General features: G+C 52.1%; 1 protein-coding gene across 9 annotated transcripts in view; it reads left to right on the top strand.

The window, feature by feature from the left end:
- Nucleotides 1-19,750, top strand: part of PPP6R3 (protein phosphatase 6 regulatory subunit 3) — a 93,627-nt gene that overhangs the window by 57,309 nt on the left and 16,568 nt on the right. For 4 of the 9 annotated variants that reach the window (XM_036493921.2, XM_004598229.2, XM_058662706.1 and 1 more), the window contains exons 9-15: nucleotides 551-680; nucleotides 2,186-2,338; nucleotides 6,673-6,822; nucleotides 7,501-7,565; nucleotides 9,791-9,906; nucleotides 11,316-11,401; nucleotides 16,740-16,826. In XM_036493921.2, coding sequence (XP_036349814.2) covers nucleotides 551-680; nucleotides 2,186-2,338; nucleotides 6,673-6,822; nucleotides 7,501-7,565; nucleotides 9,791-9,906; nucleotides 11,316-11,401; nucleotides 16,740-16,826 — 787 coding nt within the window. The remainder of the gene's footprint in view (nucleotides 1-550; nucleotides 681-2,185; nucleotides 2,339-6,672; nucleotides 6,823-7,500; nucleotides 7,566-9,790; nucleotides 9,907-11,315; nucleotides 11,402-16,739; nucleotides 16,827-19,750) is intronic. The other 5 variants (XM_004598230.2, XM_058662710.1, XM_058662709.1 and 2 more) reach the window with 2 other exon arrangements.

Here is a 19,750-nt window from a genome sequence, read left to right as displayed (position 1 = left end):
GGCTGATAACTGGCAGGCTGTGAGCTTGGGCTTGGACTCCAGTGGCTTCACGGGTAACACTGGTCTGCACTGCTGGGCAGATGGCACCGCACTTTCACAGACCTGCCTGCACAGGCCTTCACTTCTCTGGGCGCTACCCGCTGGCAAACCAGAGCATCGACCTCTAGTTTTTTTTTTCTGTTGGCCGTGGGTTGCAATGAGGGTGGATTGTTGTATAGACGAATAGCTGAAGTTTTTTAGTTAGGAAGCAATATTGATCACCTAAGAAAAGCTGGAATAAGTACAGGCCGTGTGTGTGCGAAGTCAGGAGGCAGGGCTCCTGTTTGCTTTGCTCGTCCTGAGATGATAGACCTGTCTGTGGCCGTGCCTGTGTGGTTGGGAGTGGACTAGGGAATGGAAGATCTCTGTTCCTCTCTCTCTGCCTTTCAAGTCAAAATGAATGAATCTTTTTATGAAAGTGTTTTTAAAAAATAGATACTTGGGAATAGGTTTGTGTGTGAGAACTCCGTACGACCCTTCTAATTTTCCAGTGCCTTTCCTCTGTTTTCAGATTTGAAGGCCACGTAGAGGTGTGCCCACCAGGCGTGAATCTCTCCACTTGTTCAGTCAATAAGAGTGTGCTGGAAGCCATCAGAGGAAGACTCGCGTCTTTTCACGAACTCCTGCTTGAGCCACCCAAGGTAGGTGAGCTTTGCTAAGCATGAATTCAAACCATGCTGAGGTTTGGTGCAGACACTCAGATCTCCCTTGGGAGTAGTGGGACTAGCTGGGAGCAGGCTGTCCAGTGGGTTACAAGGGCCGGCGCCCGAGGGGAAGAACACAGCCTGCTTTATGACGGCTGCGGTCACTGTGGTCCCTGCGGTCACTGTGGTCCCTGCGGTCACTGCGGTCCCTGCGGTCAGTGTGGTCACTGCGGTCCCTGCGGTCAGTGTGGTCAGTGTCCGTCATCTGCTTATGCATGAAGCTTACCTCTCTTGTACATTTTTTTTAAAATATACACTTATCAGGCACGACACCTTAGCCTGATTTTTTTTTTTTTGAGATTTATTTATTTTTATTGGAAAGTCAGATATACAGAGAGGAAGAGAGAGGGGGGAAGATCTTTCGTCCACTGGTTTACTTCTCAAGTGGCCACAATGGCTGGAACTGCGCCAATCTGAAGCCAGGAGCCAGGAGCCCCTTCTGGCTCTTCCGTATGGGTGCAGGGTCCCAAGGCTTTGGGCCGTCCTCCACTGCTTTCCCAGGCCACAAGCAGGGAGCTGGATGGGAAGCGGGGCTGCTGGCATTAGAATCGGTGCCCACATGGGATCCCGGAGCGTTCAAGGTGAGGACTTGAGCCGCTAGGCTACCATGCTGTGCTCTGTAGTATCAGTTCTTGAGCATTTGTATGTTCTTTGCAGTTACGTTTTCACATCTTTGGAGTAAATTGAGGTAAACTTGATCCTTGAAGAGCTGGTTTTGAAATGACAGTTGGTGTAGGCTCTCGGTCTAATGGGAATGTGGATTGAAGTTGAGTGCCTGGAAGCAAAGACTGTGCCTTGGATGGCCAGTTTTGGTGGCAGCTGTCTGGTGACAGCCCCTCAGTGCTGTCGCATGCCCTTAACCTGCTTGCCTTGGAGCAGGGGTTAGGTGAGGCCAAAGGTGCTGGCTGGGACAGTCACAGAGTCCTCGCTCTTCTGCCTAGGGAATGTCTCTGTCTGTCCAATTGGGAATTATTGAGGGCTTTTTATACTAACTTGCTCCTAAGTTAGGTGTTTGCTGTTTAACTGTGTAACAAACGGAGGGACCTAGGATGATTTAGGTGTGTAAGATTTGGCAGAGACTGGGAACTATTCCGTAACTACTGTAACATTAGCTTTCTAGTCGGGTTTTGAAACCCTTTGTTTTTCCATGGGTTTCCTACATACTCCTGCTTTTGTTTTTTTGTTTTTTTTTAAACCCTATGACAGTTTGGAATGTTAGGGAAGGAGGATGCTTGATTTTTATTTTTTTTTTAATCTATACTCCAGGGCAATAATGTGGTTTGTTGCTACTCGGTCGTTTAGCCGTCCTTTGAAGGACGAGCTCTCCAGTCAGGTGTTGGATTCGGGCCACGCTCGACAGCTCGGTACTGTGCTCCAGCGCCTACGTCTTTTCTGTGTGTTTTTAACAGTAAAGTTTTATGGTATAAGTTTTTCTTCTACAGAAAAGTGTGATGAAGACCACCTGGGGTGTGCTGGACCCTCCCGTGGGGAACACGCGGCTGAACGTGATCCGGCTCATCTCCAGCCTGCTGCAGACCAACACCAGCAGCATCAACGGGGGCCTCGTGGAGCTCAACAGCATCGGCGTCATCCTGGTGAGCGCCCCCGTCCTCCGCCCCGCCCTGGCTGCTGACGCGCCCAGCCCCCAGCACTCTGGATTCCACTCTGTGTGCTGAGCTCTGCTCTGTGGATGTGGCCCTCCCGGCACAGTCTGCACGGAGCCTTGGGCTGTGCGTCCTGTGAGCATCGGTGTGCCTCTGTAGGTTCATCTGGAGTTTGTCGTAAATTCTGAGTGTGTTGCTGCTGTGTGCAAAGAGCAGTAATGCTAAACTCCAGATGTGAAGAAGGCACAGGGTCTTCTCAGGAGAAGCCTGGCTGAGGAGCTGGGTTGGCCAGGACAGCACAGTTGGCTGTGGGGGCCAGGATGGCTGGGGTTGTGTCTGTGGTGGCTCCAGGCCATGTGCTCTTGGTTTGCGGCCTGCTTTCTCCTGGACGGGTAGCAGTGAGGCTGCGCATTGTGGGCGGGAAGAGAAGCGCAGGGCTGAGCTGGCCTTCCTGGGTCCTTTGGTGCTGAGGGCCCGTCACAGCACCGAGGACCAGATTTCAGTGTGTCATCTAGTCACATCACACATTTGGGGACATTGCAAACCATTTATTTATTTTGGAATCTTTTTATTTTTTTTTTCAAAGATTGATTTATTTTTATTTTTTTTTTTTTAAAGATTTTATTATTATTGGAAAGCCAGATATACAGAGAGGAGGAGAGACAGAGAGGAAGATCTTCCGTCCGGTGTTTCACTCCCCAAGTGAGCCGCAACGGGCCGGTGCGCGCCGATCCGATGCCGGGAACCAGGAACCTCTTCCGGGTCTCCCACGCGGGTGCAGGGTCCCAAAGCTTTGGGCCGTCCTCGACTGCTTTCCCAGGCCACAAGCAGGGAGCTGGATGGGAAGTGGAGCTGCTGGGATTAGAACCGGCGCCCATATGGGATCCCGGGGCTTTCAAGGCGAGAACTTTAGCCGCTAGGCCACGCCGCCGGGCCCTGATTTATTTATTTTATTATTTATTTTTATTGCAAAGTCGGATATACAGAGAGGAGATGAGACAGAGAGGAAGATCTTCCATCCATTGATTCACTCCCCAAGCAGCCGCAATGGCTGGAGCTGTGCCAATCTGAAGCCAGGAGCCAGGAATTTCTTCCGGGTGCAGGGTCCCAAGGCTTTGTCCTTGACTGCTTTCCCAGGCCACAAGCAGGAAGCTGGATGGGAAGCGGGGCCACGGGGATTAGAAACGGCGCTCATATGGGATCCCAGCATGTGCAAGGTGAGGACTTTAGCCGCTGAGCTACTGCTCTGGGCCTTGAATCTTTTTCTTTTAACTCTGTCTTGCAGGGCCCGGCGCGGTGGCCTAGCTGTTAAAGTCCTCGCCTTGCACGCGCCAGGATCCCATATGGTCACTGGTTCTAATCCCGGCAGCTCCACTTCCCATCCAGCTCCCTGCTTGTGGCCTGGGAAAGCAGTGGAGGACGGCCCAAGACCTTGGGACCCTGCACCCGCGTGGGAGACCTGGAAGAGCTCCTGGCTCCTGGCTTCGGAATGGCTCAGCTCCAGCCATTGAGCTCACTTGGGGTGTGAACCATCGGACAGAAAATCTTCCTCTCTGTCTCTCCTCTGTGTATATCTGACTTTGTAATAAAAATAAATAAATCTTTAAGAAAAAATAAATCTACCTTGCATCTGAAGGCATGGAGGGAGAGGCAGACGCACGACTGTCTCATGTGGTGGTTTGTTTTCAGGTGTGCACATCAGGTGGGGCTGAGCAGGCCACGGCCCGAGACAGGGAGCTGAAGTCTCGGCCCCGCTCTCGGGGTGGATCACAGGAGACTGAACGGAAGTGGCAGCTGGGCCGCTCATGGCGTCCATACAGGATGCCGGTGCTGCAGGTGGAGACTTAGTCCAGTATGCCATGACGCTATCTGAAACTGTGCCAACACTGAGGGCTTGGGAGTGTGGGAGAGGCGTGCACTTACATAACTCTCATGGGAGCTGTGTGAGGGAGGGCAGCCTTCCCAGATCAAGGCCACACGCAGTGCCTCCCACGGCAGTGACGCAGAGGCTCGGGGAACAGTTGTCGGCATGCTCTCACTTGGCGTTGCGCATGTAGAGCGAGGACACGGGCCTGTTGGAAGTGAGGAAAGGTGCTTCTGTGGTGGGCGCCTTGTTCTTGCCTTGCCCTCTGGCTGGTTGGTGAAACTTGTGTCCCTGCTTCCGAAGTTCCCCCTGAAGGTGCTGGCCGCTGATCCTGTAACTTGAGTTCATTTTTAATCTCTACAGCTGTGTTTGCGTGGTAATGATTTGGTGAGACGCGAGGACAGGTGCCTGGGGTGGTCCCCTCCTGCGCATGCCTGGTGGCTCTGTCTGCTCTGTTCTCTCCTGGGAAGCTCCGCCTTTTCTGCTGGTGGGACAGTGCCGTGGGTGCAGGAGGCACCCGTGCCCGCTCACACAGCTCTCGCTGTCTCACTGTTTTGGTAGATTGTATGTTTCTCAGTGCTTTGACGTGTCCATTTGTTATTCTATGTTATTGCAACTTGGCATCACATAATTGTTCCTGATAATCCCTTTATGGTCCTTTTTAAAACCTTTATTGAGAGGGAGGGAGAGAAGGGGTCGCAAAAGGGGACAGAGGACATTCCTGTCTGCTGCTTTCTTTCCCAAAGGCCTACAGCATCATTTTTTCCCTCTGAAATATATATTTTTTAGTTATTCTGAAATTATGTAGTGGATTATTGTGTATTCTAACCTTTGCGTGAGAATAAAAATTTAAATCACAAACATTAAATAATATGTTAGAAATCTTTTTGCTTTATTTTTTTCCTAAAGATTTGTTTATTTTTATTACAAAGTCAGATATACAGAGAGGAAGATCTTCCATTCAATGGTTCACTCCCCAAGTGAGCACAATGGCTGGTGCTGTGCTGATCCAAAGCCAGGAGCTCTTCCAGGTCTCCCACGTGGGTGCAGGGTCCCAAGGCTTTGGGCCATCCTCCACTGCTTTCCCAGGCCACAAGCAGGGAGCTGGATGGGAAGTGGAGCTGCCGGGATTAGAACCAGTGACCGTATGGGATCCTGGCGCGTGCAAGGCGAGGACTTTAACAGCTAGGCCACCGTGCTGGGCCCTGCTTTATTTATTTTTATTGGAAAGTCAGACTTACAGAAAGAAGGAGAGACAGAAAGAAACATCTTCCATCCACTGGTTCATTCTCCAAGTGGCCACGAAGGCTGGAGCTGAGCCAATCCACAGCCAGGAGCCAGGATCCTCTTCTGAGTCTCCCATGTGGATGCAGGGTCCCAAGGGTTTGGGCCGTCTCCCACTGCTTTCCCAGACCATAAGCAGGGAAAGTGGAGCAGCTGGGATACAAACCAGTGCCCATATGGGATCCCGGTGCATTCAAGGAAAGTACTTTCGCCACTATGCTATCGTGCCAGGCCCAGGAAATTTTTTAAAGATACAGCAAATTTTTTGCTTTCATTGAAAATACTGGTATCATAACTAGAATTTATTTCATTATTTTTGAAGAGTTTGGACTTCCCCTTTGTGATCCAGTTGTTTGGTTTTGATGTGATTTTTCCTTTAGTGGGCCTCTAGTTAGCGTGGAGCGGCTCCGGGCTGGGGCTGTGAGGGTGAGATGGAAATCAGTTTTCCCTCCTGCGTCTTGTCTGCCGCTTGGGGGTGGGAGAGACCTCTTTTGAGGAGGAGGAGGAGGAGGAGTATTTATTTCTGCATTTTATTGGAAAGTCAGAGTTGCATAGAGAGAAAGAGACAAGAAAGAGGTCTTCCGGCCCTTGGTTCACTTCCCAAATAGCTGTGAAGGCTGGAGTTGGACTTGTCCGAAGCCAGGAGCCAGGAGCTTCCTTCAGGTCTCTGACGTTGCTGCAGGGGACTGGGGACTTGGACCAGCCTTCTCTGTTTTCCCAGGTGCATTCTCAGGGAGTTAGATGGGAAGTGGAGCAAGCAGGATTTGAACTGGTGCCCCTGTGGGATGCCAGCTTTGCAGCCAGAGGCTTAGAGTGCTGCACCACTTGGCTAACACTAGTGCTTGCTTCCTCGCTGGTGGTGCCAGGTGTTCCCATAGGCTGTTCACCTGGATCCAAGTGCAGTTCTTAACAAATGTCCTTGAAAATTATTAAACACCTAGTGAAGTTACTATTTTCCTTTATATGTCAACTGTTGGTTTCTCCTAGTTTCATGAAAATTTTGACACAGTGAATTGAACAGGGATCATGTTATGTCGGGTATGAAATGGAGTGTCAAATCCCCTTCTGACATACCCGTGTTCCTGTTCTCAGAGCACACTGTTCCTGCATACACCCCCCACGGGAGTCGTGGCTTCAGTACTCTGTGTCTCAGTCAAACTTTGCACTCTTTTTGCAGGACATGTTCTTCAGATACACATGGAATAACTTCCTGCACACGCAAGTGGAAATTTGTGTTGCACTAATTCTCGCGAGCCCTTTGGAGAATGCAGACAGTGGCACAATGGCTGATCAGGACCCTGCTGGCGACAACTTGTTGTTGAAGCACGTAAGCTTTTCCAGTCCGGTTCTCGGTGCCTTGGTGTCCTGGGTATAGTGCTTCTCTCCTCGGGATCAATTCTGAACAGATGCCCGTTAAATGACAACACCTCTACAGCAAAAATTCAAGGGGCTGTGTGTTTGTAAAGTGCATAGGTTTGGAGTAAAAGAAGCATTGAAGGTTAAATCCTACAGAATGATTGTGGCAGTTACCTGGCATCCCCAAGTGTAGTTGTTGGTGTGTGAGCATCTGGAGAAGTGAGTTGTGTGCAGGGAATCTCTCAAGGCCGCCGGCAAGGTGCTCTGGGCTGGTCCCTGGCGGTAGGAGGTGCACAGAGCCGGTCACGGAGCTGGGGAGAAGGAGGGATGTCAGGGACTGCTTTGGATTCTAAGTTACATTTTTGCAATGGTGAAATGCTCTTTATTCTGTTTTGATTTGGATCAGAGCGAGTTCTTGCAGCTGAGACGCCCTGCTGGGTCGGCTGCGCCCTGCCGCGGGGCCAGCACCGTCCTTGGAGACAGGTGCACTGCGGCGCTGGCAGGAGCGGCCAGTGTTGCCGGCGCTGCATCCTTGCCTCCACCTGCTGCCGACACATCCCACTGACCTCTTGATGCCGCTTGTTTCCTTTCAGAGTTGCACATTTTGATGTTTGCATAAATCGTAACGGTAATATTCTTTTTCATTCAGCTTTTTCAAAAATGTCAATTGATAGAACGAATACTTGAAGCCTGGGAAATGAATGAGAAGAAACAGTAAGTAAATTGATTTTCTGAAAGGAGTTCAGTTTCTTAGAATATGAATTGTGTCCTCCTGCCCATCTCAGGAAAATGAACATGTTTTTGTTGAAACAGATGCTTTTCTGCTAGCTTGTTGTTAGCGCTTGCCATCTCCCTCTGGCAGTCACGGATCCGAGAGGACCCTTCCCTGCTGTGCCGCCTCTGATGCTTCCTGGCTGTGGGTTACGGGCATCTTTGCAAGAGGGTCCCGGAGGCAAACCAAGGTGCCCATGCAGTCCCCCCCTGTGATGGTGCACCCACCTGTCTGCCCCATCTCCGACCAGCGTGGGAAGAATAGTCGCTTTACACGTGGAACTCAGTAGGGCATGGGTGAATTTTTTCCTTTTAGAAAATCTGCAGTAGCCGACTGGGAAGGGTGTGTGAGGTGCCTGACTGCTGCTGAAAGCTGCGCTGCGTGGCCCAGCTCGGCAGTGCTGATGTACGCCACGGCGTCCCTGTGATGACACGCATGCCACCCTGCGGACTTCCGGCTGTGGCGCAGGTGTCCCTCCTGTGGCGGGTTGACTGCAGGAGCGGTCAGGTCGTCAGTGTGGGGGCCGCAGGCCTAGCCGATGCTAGCAGTGGCCCGGATGGTGGACACGCCCCCTGCTCTCAAGCCACGCTGCCTCAGTGCCCTGAGAGGCGCTGCTTCCCCCGGAGGTCTCTCGGTTCCATGTCTTCCTCCAGATTAGCCTTGGGCCCCCAGGAGCCCGTGGCACCCATGGCAGCTGTCAGCTTTGCTTGGGGAGATTGAATCTTTTTGGCTTAATATACACTGCTCTGGTTTTGATGGGACTCCGTGGGGCACACTGGCATCAAGTTTGTGGGTTGCAGGGAAGTTGATTTTGGTACACTTCAGCTGCTTGCTTCCAAACACAGCACATGTGAGGTGCAGCCAGCCTCTCTGGCTGTGTGTCTGACCTTGTCTGAGTCCCTTGGTGTACTCTCCTGCCTCATCCTGTCCGCCTCCTCCTGTGGCTAGCAGTGGCCCACGTGTTGTCTCTTCTCGCACTGAGCTCCAAGTGCGGAAAGGAGCTGGCCCGCATTGAGAAGACCCCCCAGTGAGAGGACCCCCAGTGAGCTCTTTTTCCTGCACTGGAGACCCAGAGGCGGTGCAGGAGCCCGGCACCTGAGCTTGGCGGGCCCGTGTCTGTGCAGTGGCCCTCCAGCGTGTCAGGCTCTCCTGAGGAGCTAGGGGAGGAGCCTGGGAGCCAAGGGTCACCACCTCTCTGAGGTGATCTGACAGACTGTATGTTCCAGACAAGTGCTCAAGCATTGTGAGAAGTTTTTTTTTTTTCTCCTTTCAAGCAAAAATCTTCTCCATTTGTTCCCTGTTGTCAGCTGTTTCTTGGTATTTGAGGTCTTAACCCTCTGTAAATGGACACAGCCCGTGCCTGGGTTTGAAGGATGTATGTCTGTGCAAAGATGGGTTGTGACTGGGAAGTGGAGGCTCACGTGGGGAGAGAAGGGCGGGCTGTCGTTGGACCTGTTTCACAGTGAGTGTGTGGACAAGTTAAAGTTCACTGCCTCTCATTTTGACCTAGTCCTTCAAATCACCCTGTCTTAACTTGAGAAAGACCACTGGTAGACATTTATTTCTTTTAATTGGTAGGACATCCTGTAGGACAGTGAGCCAACGGAATGGGAGACAGGCCTTGCGCCTCTTGGCTCACTCCCCGCGTGCAGTCAGCACGAGCGATTCGGCCAGACTAAAGCCAGGGAGCAGGATGCCAACCTGGGATTCCTGCGTGGACGGCAGGGACCCAGCCACTTGAGCCAGCTTAGGTCCGAACCTGGAGCTGGCATTAAACCCAGGCACTCTGCTGTGGGAATCAGGTGTCTCACCCGGAGTCAATGGATTCTCACCTGTGTTCCCTCCAATCTGATGAAAGCCTGAAAGCAGTTTTACCAAAGAAAGATACAAAGGAAAGCTGCATTAAAGTGAGCTGTCCATGATGAGCGCTGGCTTTGTGTGCTGTCAGCAACAGTGCTGCTTGGTGGCATATACAGCACCCCTGTTCTGCTGGGTTAGACTGGCACGCAGGCCCTGCTGGGCTCTGACACACTCCCTTCTGTGGTCTGCACAGCCATCTTAAGCGCTCCTGGCGTTAGAATTCTTCCTGAAAGACCCCGTGTGTACCAGGTGTTCTGTGGCTGCCTGCTCTCAGGAATCTCAACCTTCTTTTTGCCTTCCCTGCCAGGGCAGAGGGTGGAAGACGACATGGTTACATGGGCCACCTCACGAGGATTGCCAACTGTGTTGTGCACAGCACGGATAAGGGGCCCAACAGCGCGCTGGTGCAGCGGCTCATCCAGGGTGAGTAGGTCAGACGCAGTGTCCATGTTCTGGGATCAGAGAAAGGATTTAAGAATAAAATGGAATTACAGCGTTTCCAGTAGATTCTTGTGGACTTTCTTCATAGACTTTGCAACTCATGGAGCGATTTGAATGAGCTTCTTGAGATTGTTGGGACGGTGTGGCTCTTGACCAAGTCTGTTTCTCCCTGCCTGAGCCTCGGCCAGCGAGCCTGCCCCGCTGGGGAGTGGCTAGCAGTCACCCGCAGGCAGCGCTGGGCTGGGGTGCCTCTTGTTTCCGTTACCTTCCCAGTTCCTCTGTACAGCCTGGGCACTGAATTTCTCTGTCTGGGGGTCGAGGCCTTTGTCAGCCTTTTCTCTGTCTTCTTGTCACTGCCACTAGGGGGTTGGTCTGTTCCTGCTCTGGCCTTAGGGCCCAGCCGGCCCAAGGATGCTTGGAAGACACTGCGGGGGTGTGGGGCAGCAGAGGGCCGTCCATCTCATCCACCCCTGGGCTCCACGCGCTCAGGCTTCTCTCCCAGTGGGGCGGCCAGGCCCGAGGCTTCGCTGACTGAGGAGGCGCCCGTCCTGCACTGCGGCGTCTGCGCAGAGTGAGCTGGCTCCTGCCCATTCCCAGCTGTCCTCTCTCACTCTGGAGGCTGTCCTCAGAGGATTGGGTGGTGACCAAAGGCTAGGGCCTGCCTGCTTGTCACAGTTGGTCTCTGTCCTTGCAGTCGGAAGGGACCATGTGATGCAGTCACATTTTTCACATCAGTCTTGTGGAAGTCACTTGGCAGGTGGTACTGTGTGTACTACATATGAGTGCAAGCAAGTGTGTGTAATCAGATTGCCAGATGACAACTCTAGTCTTATAGGGCCTTCAAAATTACCCCCGTGGTTTGGTTTTACCAGAAAAGTAGCTGCATTTCTTGTTCTGTAGAAGGTAGACTTCCACTTACCCATATCCATCTGTGTGTTGGTCCATGGTGCAAGCATTTAGGAGATGTCATTTCAAAGCAATTAACAAAACAAACAGGATGCTCTGCTTCCATCCTCATCCCCACACTCCTTGACCTTCTGTGTCTCTCAGAAGAGGTGGTTGGAAACATTTTCCACCTGCAAGTTCTGCCAAGGCACTTTTATAAGCTTGGTAGGGCCCTTGGCTGGCTGGAGCCTGGCTTGTTGGGGGAGCCAGGATGGGGAGAGGTGGGCTGGGGTCCTGGGTCCTGGAAGTCTGTGGGGTTTGGTTGGGGAGGGTTTCTAACTGCCTTCCTCTAAGCACGGGGCTGACTGCCCGAGCTCCTCAACTGCTAGGGAGTGCTCGCCACTGACGGACCAGGTGGGTAGGCCCCTCTTGTTCCCGCTGCCTTCAATGATTTTGTCTGTGTAAGGTCACTGTGGTGATAACGCTTTTTCCTTTTCTCACTGAAGATCTTCCTGATGAAGTCAGAGAGCGATGGGAGACCTTCTGCACGAGCTCCTTAGGAGAAACTAACAAGCGGAACACAGTAGATCTAGTAGGTTCTACAAGGTTACGTTCATGTTGTTTCAGTGCCCTTAGCCTGTGCCCGGTTACTCGACATAGTGCGAAGGGTCCAGTCGGCCCAGTGACTGCAGCCAAGGATGAGTTCGTGGCTGTTTCCCAGGGAGAGAGGTGGAGATTCACAATCTCTTGCTCCTTCTCTGGTCGTCTCCTGACACCTGCCTCGGGTGACGGAGCGCACTGCCATGCCGCCAGTTTCTGCTCACCACCATCCCTGGTGCTTGGTCCCATTGTCTTCCACGCCTGCTGAGCAGTCTGCAGCCTGCCCTTGTGTGCTGGAGTCCCAGGTCTCGCACCTCGGCTAGGGCCTAGGGCTCCGCATGTTCCTCTGGATGCTTTCCGTCATTGCTGACTGGGTAGCCCCTTATCCTAGAGAGCCCCCCAGGGATTTGTAGGGGACTTGGAGAGCCCAACATTGGAGGCTGGAACAAAATTGATACTTTTTGCCAGGGAATAATGGCATTGGTAATTTAAAAATATATGTAAATATATATGTATATTGGACTTTGGAATGTATTTTCTTAACACATTAAGTTTTAAGGTAAGTATGCCCTTGCTTTTGCTTGTGAAGATGGGGAGCGTTCCCTCTGCAGCACCCCCAGCAGGTTCTCGAGCCGCTGCCCTGACTGAGCAGTGCTGTTGCTCGTCACTCCTCTCTGGAGCTCCGCAGCTGTGGTCTGAGATCCAGTACACACCACACTTCAGTGGTGCAGAACCAAAGGACAGGCTCTGGCGGCTGTCACATGCCTGCGGGCGACCTGCCCTGCCTCCAGGCCCCGCCTCCTGCCGGACAGCCTAACTGGAGGGGGTGGGGTAACTTTTCCGATACTCATGACAGTTTGGGCTGATCGCTTTTTAAGGTGATAAAACAATAAACTCAGGAAACATACACAGTCGGGGGGACTAGCAAGTTGAGATAATTGCAGCAAGTGAGTTCTGTGGTTCACCGTTGGCCTTTGGGCCTTGGTCTGCGTGTAGAGAAGCTGGCCTTCTCCTTGGTAACCCGGGATCACCAGCAGGGCCCAATCCGTCCTGGTGTTACCCAGGTGGAGCTAGCTCTGGGGTTTCTCGGCACGTGACTAGCCTAGCTTCAGCTGTGTCTGTGCGGGACACTAGGCGGTGTTTGGTTGCGTGCAGCTGTGCCCCCCACGCTGCCAGGTCAGGCCGTTCACAAGTTCCCTGCGGACTCTGTGCTAAGAATCCCCTTCAGGGAGCTTTTTGTGTGTTTTAATAAAGGAATCTTTTCAGAGTATTAGTTCTGATTTTCATTGGAAAATGTCTTTTAAAATTATCTGTTGACTTCAAAGGTAAAGCCAGAAATGTCCAGTTGAACTTACCATGCTTTTTGAAAAGAGCCCCCTGCCCTCACTGGTGCCAGCAGAGTCCCCTGTGAGCAGGTGACAGTGCAGTGCGCTGTCCCCGCGCATGCTGCTGGACACTTGGCCATGGGTTGGGGAGGGATGTGCACCCCACTGCAGGTACGTCACACCTGCGAGGAGAACTCCTCATGAGCCCTGGCTACCCCTCCAAGTGAGGCTGTCCCTCCGGGACTACAGGGATGTCCAGGGGCAGCTGGGGGCCGCTTTACAGAGCCTTCTTGCATGGCGACCCTCCTACAAGCCGCCCTCTGTGTCCACAGTCCCTGAGACGTTTGGGTTGATCTCTGCGCCCTTCCCCGTAGCCTCGGAGTTTGTTCAGAATTAGCTCCCCGTGGCCTTGTGGCCCTGCTGCAGGGGCTTTGTGCTGTGGCCGCCTGTGCATCCCTTGTCGGCCACTGTGGGCATCTCTGCTGCGTCCGCAGGCACTTCGTTGTCAGCCGTGTCCAGGGCTCCTGCGCTGTCAGGAGTATCCATTTAAAACAGCTTGATCAATTCAGGGAGCCTTGCTTGCAGAAGTGGAACCCAGAGTTCCCGCACGTGACTTGTGCACAGTCCAAGTGAGAACTCATTTCTAGGAATGCTGGTCCAGTGCAGGCTCCTGTCCCCAGCCAGCCTAGGGCAGAGAGGTGTGGTCAGTCAGGCGGCTGTACTGTTCAGTGGGCCCTCACAGCTACCAGGACTCACTCTGGCTTCTTCAGGAGCCTGGAGTCGGGCACCTCGGGCTTGATTCAGTGTCCCACTGTATCGCCTGGGCTGGGTCTCCTAGCTCGGCACTGAATCATGTATGTGCCCTGCATCTGGCACACCTTGTCAGCCCCACACGCCTGTTGCTTCTCGTGGGACGTCTTCATTAAGCTCCTCTGAGGCATTGGAAGTATTTCTTTTGTTTGTTTGTGTCATTCCAAAATTTGTACGCTGGCTTTATATGTTGCCTGCTTTTATGTTGAGAGTCTGTTATGGATAAAGTTTGGTTTTCATTAGCTATGAAGTCCTTTGTGGTGACTAAGCCCTCTATGTTCCGAATCCAAGAAGGATAGGCAGGTGACCCTGGCTGAGTGCTGGGAAGGACTTTGCGCTAACTGCACGTGGGAGTTGGTGTCGTCCATGGCCTCCCTCCTCACCGAGGAGGGTTTCTCCTCCGAAGCCCAGAGGTGGTTGGGGAGGTTGTGTGGAGCAACACCAGTGTGCAGGTGCCATGTACCTGGAGAGTCAGCAGGTTGCCATGGGCTGAGATGGGGTGATTGTCACCCCCCAGTCCTGCAGATGCTGGGGACAGCCCTGGCAGCACACTGTGAACTGTGGCTTGCTGTGTAATAGTTCACAGTTTTTGTGACTGCTCATCAGCCACAGTGAGTGTAATAAGTTTGCTTACTCCTCTAACAACACTTAATAAAGCTGATGTCTTATTAAGGAATATGGAAAGTATCATCTCAGAACTTTTGTTGCTGTTCCAAGTGTACTTAGCATATGTCTAGCTTGGCAAGAGTACAGTTAAGGAAGCATTGGTTAACTTGTTGCCATCTTTGTTTTCGTTTAGTGGCTTGTTTAGTACACACTGCTTCTCTAAGTGTCTGGGTGGCTGCTGGCTGCCAGACGCTGAGGCTGTCGTAGAAGCAAGACTTTTAAAGTCCCCGCTTCGTCAGAGATCTGTAAGCAGACAAATAAAAAAAAAAAAAGCAAAATGCACACCCATGTGTCTGAGAAGATGCGTTGTGTGGTTGGCAGGTGGTTAGGGAGTGTTCTGGACCAAGGAAACCCCCCCGAGAAGCCAATACTTGTGGGGGCTTGTTAGGGAGGCTGACAGGTGCTCCCCTGCCCTGCGCATGTGTGAACGGGGAGTGTCTCTAGGGAGGTAATGGGAAAATGATCCCCAGGGAGCACCGGGCTTTGTTCTTTCATTTAAGCAAGATGAGAAACCAAAGATTGATAGATTTTATTTGAAAGACAAAGTTGCACAGAATTCTCCCATCTGCTCATTGATTTCCCCAAATATCTATAATGTCCAGAGCAGAAACAGTTTGAAACCAGGAGCTTCTTTCGCTTCTCCCGTATAGGTTCAAGGGCCTAAGCAACTGGACCTTCTCCCACTGCTTTCCCAGGGGCATCATCAGGGAGATGGGTTGGAAGTGCAGCAGCCAGAACTGGTGCTCCTGTGGGATGCTGGCACTGCAGGTGGCTGCTGTCTGCTTCTGCCACAGCACTGGCCTTTGGGAAACATCCTTAGAAGGTCACTGTAGTGAAGTGGGTCACATGGCTCGTTGCATCTGAGCAGGGGCTGGTTATGCAGAGAAAGCACAGTGCTGAGCGTTGTGTACGCCCCACCTGCTGCAGTAGAGGCCCCGGGCCCAGGGCAGGCCTCAGCACCAGGTTACCGACCTCAGCCTGGGGTCGCGCCGCAGACACACGCCTTCCATTAGCGGAAGTGAAGGTGTCTGCACTGTGTTCCTGACAGTAACTTAGACACACACTGGTTCCAGCCTCCTGGTCCTACATGGAGGGGTCAGTGTCTGGCACGCAGCAGCCAGGTTCACGGAAGTTAGTTTTCTTCTCACACTTCATTAATGAACTGGCAGAATCTTTTGTAGGAAGGAGTGAGAGCGTGCTTCCCCAGCTTGGCTTTGGACTGGCTGCTATTTTTCTGCCCAGCCTCAGGGCCGCAGCGCCCACACGCTGGCTGGCCAGCCACCATGACTGCACGTCGGGGGCTCTCCTGCAGTGTGGCCAGCAGAGCTGCTCCTCACGCAGTGTCGGGCCCGCCGCTTCCCCGGCTGCGCAGTCTCTTGTTTCACCAAGCCAGATTCACAAGCAGGATTCAGGTGCCTTGTCTGGAAGCAGTAGGGTTGTTAGAGCCCCACCGTGCTTGGGTTAGTGTCTTTACTGAAACTGGCCGGACAGAGAGAAAAAAGGTGAGTCTTAGTGGACAGTGATGAGTTACGCATTCCAAAGTCCATCCCCCCAGTAGACAGAGCTCAGCATTGCACTTTGAGCTGCTCGAACCAGTACGAGGCAATTTTCACAGAGCAGCCCAGGCCCATGCTGCCACCCCCAGCCATGTGCACGGCCTCAAGAGCTGGCAGGTAGCACCTGCTCCTGTCGCATCTTCCCCCAAGGACGGCCAGTGTTCTCTGTCCCGAACGCTGCTGCAGACAAGCAGGACGGATGAGAGCGCACAGCCCTCACAGGTCCGGTTCTCGTGCCTGGCCTGGCCAGCTGTTCCCGCCTGTGTTTGGTAGATCAGAGTTTCTGTTGTTAGTGTTGTATTTAATCATTTGTTTATCTTAATTATTGTTAATCTATTCTCCCCTAATAATTGTGACATTTATGAATTAATAAACATCACTTAACCATGAATTGATGAGCAGTTCATGTTTGTGTTTTTGCTTAACTGCCGAAAGTCGGTTGTAAGTTCTGAGCAGGTGGATCGGGGTCAGGAAGTGTTGGCTCACCCTATGTTTAGTGTTCAGGGCCAGGAAATGTTAAAGTGACTGTGTATCTGGAGCCCTGACATGCAGTATCTGCTGGTGGCCCCGGTCACAGCTCAGCCCCCAGGTCTGGCACGTGTGAACATCCTGAGGTAACATTCGCGCCGTTGCTTCTGCCTGCCCCCTTAAACATGTCCTGGAGTTCCTTACCTGGACTCGGGTAGATGGAGCAGTCTGTTGTGGTGCTGCTAGGCTGTGGCAGTGCAGTAACTGGCCCCGGGCGCAGCGGACGGGGTGCCGCCCAGGACGTGAGCCCTGGCGTCTGGGGACGATTTGACGATGTGACTGTATTTACTTTTGGTGGTTTTGTTTTGTTTTGTTTTGTTTTGTATTGTTTTTCTGTTACACATTGAGAGAAAAGATAAATGTGAATTTTTTTCCGTAAAAATGCTGATACATATGTCCAAACCTTCTCTTTGTTAAAGAGTTTTCTACATTTTTATACATATAGGTTACAACCTGCCATATTCATTCATCCAGTGATGATGAAATTGACTTTAAAGACACGGGTTTCTCACAGGATTCCTCTTTGCAGCAAGTGAGTCATGCCTCAAGCTTTGCTTTATCTGTTTATTTCCAACGCTTCGCGGAGTCAAATCAGAGTCAGGTGGTGTGCGGAGTGGGCCTTGGGCTCATCTCTTAGTGCAGGATAGAGGGCGGGGGGCGTGCGGGCAGGGTTCTGTGGAGACTGGGGGGGAACGGGTGGCCCCTATAGCCGTGACAAGTGCAGGGAGTCCCCTGGAGCCTCCCACACAGCAGGCGTGTCTCCCGTTAGGTGGGTTTTTGCATGAAGATCTGTGGGTAATAATAGAATAAAAGTATCCCTGAACCAATGGCTTACACCAATAAACCAGGGCAATTCTGGTTTAGTGATTTCCAAACTGGGAGTGGAAGTAATTCGTTGCTACTCCTGCCCACAAATTCTCTCCACTCAGCATCAGCTTATTATCTTGGTGGTAGTCAAAGAATGCAAATACCATGATTTATCATTCATTGCTGACTCCTAGAGAAGTGACAGGTGTCTGCTCGGTGTCAAGTTTGTTGCAGGTTACTGGCTAGTCCTGTGGAGAAGTTGGTGCCACGGTCTTGCACCTGCTAGAATGCATGGAGAGCCCTCCCCAGCCAGCCCTGGCTTGGGACTGCGTGCCTGTCACACAGCAGGCTAGTCTAGCCAAGGATTGGCTTGGATTTGATGCTGTGGCACTGGAGCATTCAGCTTTTCCTCGTCAGCCTGAGGTTGGCTATTGACTTTTGACCCTGCTGCTGCTTGATGGAAGCCAGTCCCCTGCAGGCAGGGGACTGTTGAGCCACACCTAGCAGCCTTCTGCCCTGTGCCTTGGCTGGCTGTTGGGCAGCCCTGGCACTGTCAGCCCTGTGTGCCAGCCTCTTCTGCCCCAGAGCTCCTGGGGCTGCAGGAGTCCTCGTTGCTCTGCCCCTAGAATGAAGCACGATGGTGCTTCATGCAAACTGTCAGAGTGATTTGAAGTTAAGCTTCAGGAGTGAGAAAGCTCTCGGCGTCTGCTGAGTGTGCGGGTGGCCTGAGAGCCTCAAACCACTGATCCTGGGCACCAGGTGGATTCCTCCTCTTCTGTCCCCTGCTTCCAGAACCCTCAGTGTTCTGGAGAGTTCTGCGTTCTTTGGATCCCTTTGGCTGCACGCTGGATGTGCATCTAGAGGCAGGCCCTGTCCACCCTGGACGCTGACACAGCTTTACCAGGTGCCCAGTGCTGGCAGTTTTTACCCACTTAATATAGACCTCTGCCAGCAGGAAGGACTGTTTTTTTGATTGAAAGCTTCCAGTGAACATTTCCTGGGTGCTTAAACTGTAACCAGTGTGGAGTCATTTTGAAGAAGAAAATAACAGCCTGTTGAAAAAATGGAGTGTAGGAACCGTTGAGGAGTTCGCTTCTAGTCTCCATAAAAATCAGAATATCACTTTGCAGCTCTCAGCTTCTTCAGGTTCTTGAAGTTGGGCCTCAGGTTGATGCCGTCCCCCTAAGTGTAGGCATGTGGCCAGATGGTTTGACAAACATGAGCTCACCCTAGCATGGCGGGGCTGTCTGTGGTGGCCAGTGTCCAGGCCTTGCCAGCCTGCTTCTGCCCAGCAGAGACTAGGAGGAGTGAGTTCTCTGTGCAGGCTGTAACTGGGCAGCCAGGCCTCCGACAGCCTGCAGAGCTCTGGCCTGATCTGCCCCGCCCAACACCCCTTCTTTTGTGGGGCCGTCCAGGTGGCTTGCACGCTGAGGCTGGCTTGTGGTAAGTGGGTATGGGCTGCCTGCTTGCTGGGACACATGCTCCCTGACCGCTCGGGACACGGTGCTGGGCAGTGCCCTTGCTCGCTGTTTGTTTGTTTGTTTTTATTACATAGTCAGATACATAGAGAGGAAGGACAGTGCACTTTCAAGAGTGGCCACAGGCATGCCATGTTCTCCAGGTTCAGAGGCCTCCATGTTGGAGGCACTTCCTGTATTCTGGTTCCAGGCATACAGGACAATGTTGACCCTGTGCCCTCTGACCTGTGGAAAGACCAGGTTGGTTTTGTTTTTTTTGTTTTTGGGGTTTTTTCTTATGTTTGTTTGTTTGTTTTAAGATTTATTTTTATTGGAAAGTCATATTTAGAGAAAAGAGGAGACAGAGGAAGATCTTCCATCCGCTGGTTCTCTCCCCAAGTGGCCACAACAGCCAGAGCTGAGCCAGTCCGAAGCCAGGAGCCAGGAACCTCTTCCGGGTCTCCCACACAGGTGCAGGGTCCCAAGGCTCCGGGCCGTCCTCGACTGCTTTCCCAGGCCACAAGCAGGGAGCTGGACGGGAAGTGGAACAGCTGGGACACAAACTGGCGCCTCGTATGGGATTCCAGTGTGTGCAAGACGAGGGTTTAGCCACTGGAATACCGTATGTGCCAGGCCCCCGAAAGACCAGCTTTTAACATGAAGTTATTTGCTATTTTATGTTGTCCAAGAAGCCATAAAACACTGGGGCCTCGAGGACCACAGCGTGTCCCTTTTATTTTTCCCCTGTGTAGGATCACAGCGAAGCCACTTGTGTTGCTGATTTGGGTGTCTTGCCCCTGGGTGGGTGACCAGACAGAATGAACAGCCGTGTCTGTCTGTACATGTGTATCTGTGTTTATGGTCTGCTTTGAATTGTTACAACACTGTTGGGAATTTCTTCCCTTTTATGTCTGCCCTTAAAAAATCATAATGTGATTATTGGAGATTAAAAATTTTTTGAAGAGAAAGTAAGAATCAAAATAGTTAAGCACCTTTTTCCTGGTGCAGCCACATTTCTGATGTGCCCGTGGATCAGGGCCCTGTGCGTGCCCCGCTGGCACCTACTCTGCTGCGTGACTTGTTGGCTCTTCACACATACCTTGAGGACCAAGCACACATTTTCCAGGAGTGTGGTTTTTCTGTTTTTGTTTTGTTTTGTTTTTCTTTCAACATCCCAGCCACAGTGCAGCTT

The sequence above is a fragment of the Ochotona princeps genome, chromosome 4, assembly GCF_030435755.1.
Source record: "Ochotona princeps isolate mOchPri1 chromosome 4, mOchPri1.hap1, whole genome shotgun sequence".
Taxonomy (NCBI): Eukaryota; Metazoa; Chordata; class Mammalia; order Lagomorpha; family Ochotonidae; genus Ochotona; species Ochotona princeps.
This window is presented reverse-complemented; position numbering and strand designations above follow the sequence as displayed.